Here is a 6,000-nt window from a genome sequence, read left to right on the forward strand (position 1 = left end):
GAGGGCTAAAAGTTCCCCAGAAAAAAACTATTTGTGCTTATCTAGGCAGTGACAAGAATGGAGGAACCATCCAGAAAAGGCTTCAGGGATACAGATCACAGAGGAAGCAGGTCACCTCTGAAGTTCCCCAGGCCGTTCAGGGGCCTCAAAGGAAATGTCTTGACTTCTCCTCCCAGCTTTCCTTCCCCTTCCTCATCAGGCTCTATTCTTAGCAGCTTTGTCTGAGAGCTGGGAATAGAACATGGTTTCTTAATTCCTCATCTCCTGTTACCCTCATATTTTGTCTCAGAGCGCTCAGGGTGGTGGCAGAGGTTTAAGCCTTGCATGGAGCTGTTGTTGATGTTTACACAATGACTGCTTTCTCATTAAGTAGGGTTTCTTTGGCTACTGGGACATGCTATAGGCATGAGATCAGTCCTGTTTGGTTCAAATGAATTAATTTCTCCAAACAACACTACACAGTCCTAAAAATGCCATGCCTTGCCCAGATCTTAAGCATTGCATTCAGCAGTGAGCACTTGGTGCCAAAGAGTTACCCGTTTTCATGGTCCACAAATTCTGTGTTGGCATAAAAACGACACCAGAACATACTGCTTTTTCTTCCCTAGTGTATACAGCAAGACCACTTAATTACACTTGAAGATGGAACTGGCTCAACAAGTTGGGCAGCTTGCAGGGCTGCTGGCCAGGGAAGCTGCAACCGCACTGCTGTCACCAGGCAGCAAGAGAAGACAACACCCAGGCCCCAGTTCTCCTGTTGGGAGTGACTTCCCATGCAAAAAACAAGTGGAAAACGCTGTCTTTCTTTTTCCAAAGTCCCATTACTCCTTACTCCATCTACCCCATCTAATCATTATGACATTTAAGTGCTTTTGTGTGTCAGCTTCCTGTGAAGTAATCACCTAAATCCCCCTCTGAAACAAAGCAGACCCTGCTGAGGAACTCACAATAGGTGCCTTTCACTGGCAGGACAACCTTGGCCTCAGTGGCACTTATAACAAAGCTTCCATATGTGCACCAGTATGGGCTGATCAGTCAGATCAACACCACACAAGATCAGAGCCTGGGTATTTGTGAGCATGAAGCAATAAAGCCTCACAAAATTCCTCCATCTTCCTGAAAAAATAGTTTTTGGTGGTGTTTTTTTCTTTTTCTAAATATGCTATTACACACAATAATCTGCCACAGACTTTTATCCACATTTATGAGTCTGTTTAAGTAGATAAAAAAGAAGCACCAGCTCCAAGGGGTGATGTCTGTCAGTTATCCCCACTTTCAGAGACTGCCTGGCCATTGTCTGCTCTTCAAGCCCAGGCTAGGGCTACTTTTTAATATTTCCTTTGGCAGACATCCTCGGTTTTCCCCCTCCCTAGGGAAGGGATCAAGGGCGATAAGTTCTATTCTAATAGAAGACAAGTCAATGATAATCTTGGGGCATCTGCAGTGAAGATGTATTTCTGCAGCTCTAGCTGGCATTAGGCACAATGAAAAATCCACCATTTGATGGTTATAGCATCATTCATTAGTGATAAGATTTGAACCTGAATCAACAATTGAGTTAGAAGACTGAAAGAATTGCTTTCAGTATTTGAAATAAATTGTAAAGACCTGTAAAAGTCCCCTGAGATGTCTCTCTTTCTCTCCCTATACATATATACAGAGAGATCACTTTTGCTGAACATTTAAAATTAGATGAAAGTTGCTGAGTTTCTATATAGGAAGAAGAAAAAGCAGAGCTTCTTAGGTAAAGTGAAAGAGGGCAAAATAATGTATTTTTGGTTTGCCTATCAAAGAAATTCAAGAGCATTCTTGGTTGCCGGATCCAGGCACTGACTTTTTATTCAGTCATGTACCATCTCTCTCATATATAACAATTCATGAAGAGCTAATAATAAACAATATGCCCTCTTCCTTACGCACAAACATGCAAACACACACTCAGGAGCTCCTTGTAAATGAGCACTGATTCCATCCACTTTTCTTGTCACAAAACTAGGACAAGTTCACTCTTAATTAACGGCTTGGTGCACAAACCACTAAAAAAAAAATTAACTACCCAGAGGACTTAGACATCAACTTTTCAATCTCAGCTCCTTATCATTTCTGGAACAAAGACCCATCCACCCACTACTAATTTGGTAAGAAATTAAATGCGATAAAAAAGCAGTTTTCACAACTGGGTGATGAATGTTAGGATTGTTAATAATTAATTACCATTATAATACAAAACAGCCTGGTTTCACTGTAGAACCTTGATTCCATAGCATTATTTTTCCATAAAGGCAATCTTCAGGTTGGTGCAAAGACTATGTAATGCATCAGTGCCAAAAACTTTTGTCCTTGTTTCTGAAAGGCAGCAAGTAGAAGCAAGTATAAAATACTCTGTAGACCAGGAGATCTTGAACCAGACCTCTGTCCTACAGCCCATCTTGTGCAATGGAGCTGTGGTGGGGTGGCTGCACTGTCCTCCCCTCTGGGGACAGTATATTTTGTTGCTTGCTCCACTCTTTATATTATCTGAGTGCTAACCCAGCCCTATGTTATTCCCATTGTCCTTTAGTTTTGTAGGCATAAACTCCAAGGCCAGTTAACTTGGACCCGTATCCATCTCTCAGAGCAGTTGCAGGCTGGTGTAGGCAGAGGATGGTGTCTGTTGGGTTGTCAGGATAAAGTTTAACTCTCTACAACATACTGAACAACTTTTTCCTGTGACTGTTTTCTAGCTGTATAAAATCAACACAGCTCTTCCTGTTGGCTTGCCGAAAAAACCCCAATTAAACAATATTCAGATTTTTATGAAGTAGATATCTACATAACTAGTGGCAGCACAAATACATGCCAAGCCAGTAGATATTGGAAGAAAAAAGATCATAACTATAGGAGCCACAGTGGATCATAATTCACACAGAAAGCTATTAAAGAGATTATTTAAATTATGACAAAAATATTGGAAAAAATTCTCTGTCTGATTCTTTGTCTGTGTTTATTACACAGGTCAGTTTTGAAATTGCAATTGCTGGTGAGAGAGCTCCCTGAATCATTTACTAACTGTAAATAATTTAAAACCAGTGAAAAAGCAATGCAGTCAAACATTCTGCCTGTTGCCCTGCTATAACTATTGAAACTGAACTCAGAGGCTTATGTTAAGTTTGTTGACACTGGGAAAATCAGAAAGAGTGAACATCCCAAAGCCTGTATTCCTGTACTCACTGACTGCCTGTTCATTTAGTTTGGGAAGAGTTGTTTACTGCAGCAGCCACCTGCCAGAGCCACTTGGTAGAATATTGAACTGCCAACCAAGCCAGCTATGCATGGAATGCCAGTAAGTCCATGTTTTATATCTGCAAGGCTGACTCGAGCAAGTAAAGGTTTAAAGAATACAATCTTTACAGTAAGGACTTTCTCAGCTGAGAGAAAGCTCTCTTAGGGGCTCTATAAAGCTCCATGCACACAGCCCTGAAATGCCAGTCTAGCTATAAATAATAACTACATTAAGAGAGTCATATTTAGTGATAGTAAAAAGGACATTTGCTTGAATGTGCTCACCTGGGAGATGCTGCGGGCTTCCAATACCTGCAGAAGAGATACTGCCCATCAGCATTGATGATATGGGGCAAATCCTTGTATGGGATGTTTTGAGGACTCCGCTTTGGCGAACTTTCCTCTGGCATTCTGGAGGAATGACCTGCAAGATGTTAGAAGAAAAAAGACATACTTTAAAAAGAGGTGAAGACAAGACAAAAGCTTAAGGGCTTGGCAGCCACAGACACTCAAGAAAGTCAATCAGTAAGGCAAGCACCACTGATGGGAGGCTGCTTCCAAAACCGAAGCCAAAGAGCCCCCAAAATCACTACTTCAAAACAGAAATATAGTAATTTTTTTTGTTCAGAAAAGGCCCACATTTAGAGGTAGAGCATTGGGATGGGTAGGGCAAAGGGAGCAAGAAGAAAGGAAGATGAATTCACCATTCGTATTTCATTTAGAGCTTTCTATTCCACACTTCTCCCATCTGAGTTTATTTTGTATCATTTTGTGAAACGGATCCTAAAGAGAATATTTTAACTGCAATCAAGAGCAAATTATGCAGCGGTCGCTACAGATATGAAAAGACAGCTGCATAAAAGATTTATCTCTGGTGGAACATCTCCAAAGAACAGTGGAGGGTACACAGCAGAGATATCTGCCATCGTGTCATCATTAAGATCTTCTCTGACATCTCAGACAGAAACGCGGCGGCGATGGGGAGCGAAACATTTCCAGAATTTGTCACAAACCTGCTTTCATCCTGTGCAAGGGTTTGCATTCTAGTGAGGAGCCGGCATCGCAAGTCAAACGCAAGCAGATGAGGCTTTTTGCATCTCGCTGCGGAGCCGCGTTCACGGCTCCCGGCGGGCGCTCGGCGGGTCCCTCCCGGCGCTGCTCGGGGCTCGCCCCGGCTCCTCTCCCCGGCTCGCTCGCTCTTTGAGGAAAGTCGCTTGGGTAATTCACCACTTCTCGTTCATCACTTTTTTTTTTTTTTTTTTTCCCTTCTCAAACAAATTGCGTGTGCGGGCTGAAGTGGCGGTAGTGGGAGGGGAGGCTAGGAAGGGCTGGGGAGAGGGAGGGCTGGCGGGTGGGAAAGCTGCAGTCCACTTTCCAGAAGCTGCTGCACGTACATCAAAGGCACCTTGAACACATGCAGCTGGAACAGCTCACAAAGTTCCTGCCGCGGCAGGTTGTTTGCAACTTTACTTCCTTCCTGCCACTTACAGTTCGGAGGCCGCGGCGATGGGGGAGGCGAGGGAGGGGGAGACCTTTCCTCAAAGCGATCTCCGCTGCGAAGCCATCTCTCGTGTAAGCGCAACTTCCCCAGCCCCGCGCTGCCAGGCGGGAGGGAGGGGAAGAGGAGGAGGAGAAGGAGGAGGGAGGATCCAAGCACCGACGCGATGCCAGGTCGCCAGCCCCGCGCACGCATCCTCCTACCGCAGCCGGGCGCGGCGGCCCCGCGTCCGCCCGCGGAGCCGAAGCGCGGTGGCTCCACCGCTCGGTGCGCACGGGCTGCTCTCGGAGAGCAGCGAGACAGCGGCGGAAGGGAGGAGGGTGGGTCGTTGTTTGGATGGATGGAGGATGCATGGATGCATGGATGGTTGCAAGGATGGATGGAGGGGCGGGCGGTGCTGCCGCACCCTCGGCTGGGCTGGGCGGGCAGCGAGGGAGGCCCGCGGTGCCCCCGGGCCGCGTGGCCGCAGGGAGGGCGGAGGCACGGCCGCCCCTTCCCCGGTCCCCCCCCCGCGGGGGCTCCGCTCCAGCTCCGCTGCCGCCCCGCTGGGCTCATGTGGCCCTCGCGGCGGGGGGAGCGGCCGCAGCGCTCCCCCATTCTCCGGCACCGGGATCTGGCAACAGGAGCGGCTGCGGGCTGGGGGACAGCGGAGACACCCCGGGGGTAGGGGGCGGCTGCTCGCGCAGAATATCGGAGAGAGGACGTAGTGGAGCCATGCTGCTTTGCCTCCTGCACATCCCGGTCCGAACCGCTCCTTGGGATCCCAACACTGAACTACGCTGTTTGCGTTTAATGTGTGCATCCCTTCAACCTTTGAAGTCATACCGGGGAGATCGCTCAGATACTAGTTCAGAGAAGTGCCCAAGCTTTGCACCCTGTTTCAGGGTAAAGACCATTTATAAACACAGCATATGATTTTTACTCACGTTAGTCATTATATCACTATAGATTACATGCAATACATGTGCTGCTATTCATTGTAATGTGAGATCTATTTGACGGTAATTGATACTTGCTTATAAAAATTGTTACAGCAAGGTTCCCTGAAGCCAAAATAGCTCCCCAGTTTCAAGACATCCCAATACAGAATTTTGTCATTTAATACTGCTAAGTGCTTAGCGTTTACTGAGCACAGATTCATGCCTTTTACATTTCATCAGCCCCTTTAATTTTTACATGCCTACACATGCTTAGAGGTACCAAGCTTTTCTAAGAAGAGGCAGCTATTAACCTCATTTTTA

The 6,000-nt window shown here is 46.3% G+C and overlaps 1 protein-coding gene across 2 annotated transcripts in view; it reads right to left on the reverse strand.

Annotated features, from left to right (window-relative positions):
- MGLL (monoglyceride lipase) overlaps positions 1-5,318 on the reverse strand; it is a 61,643-nt gene extending 56,325 nt beyond the window's left edge. Inside the window, exons 1-2 of one of the 2 annotated variants that reach the window (XM_063411981.1) lie at positions 4,750-5,318; positions 3,547-3,685 (exon numbers count right to left, since the gene is read on the reverse strand). In XM_063411981.1, coding sequence (XP_063268051.1) covers positions 3,547-3,685; positions 4,750-5,314 — 704 coding nt within the window. In that variant the 5' untranslated portion in view covers positions 5,315-5,318. Of the gene's footprint in view, positions 1-3,546; positions 3,686-4,274 lie in introns of both variants that reach the window. The other variant, XM_063411982.1, reaches the window with a different exon arrangement.
- Between the last annotated feature and the right edge of the window lie 682 nt (positions 5,319-6,000).

The sequence above is a fragment of the Prinia subflava genome, chromosome 14, assembly GCF_021018805.1.
Source record: "Prinia subflava isolate CZ2003 ecotype Zambia chromosome 14, Cam_Psub_1.2, whole genome shotgun sequence".
Classification (NCBI taxonomy): domain Eukaryota; kingdom Metazoa; phylum Chordata; class Aves; order Passeriformes; family Cisticolidae; genus Prinia; species Prinia subflava.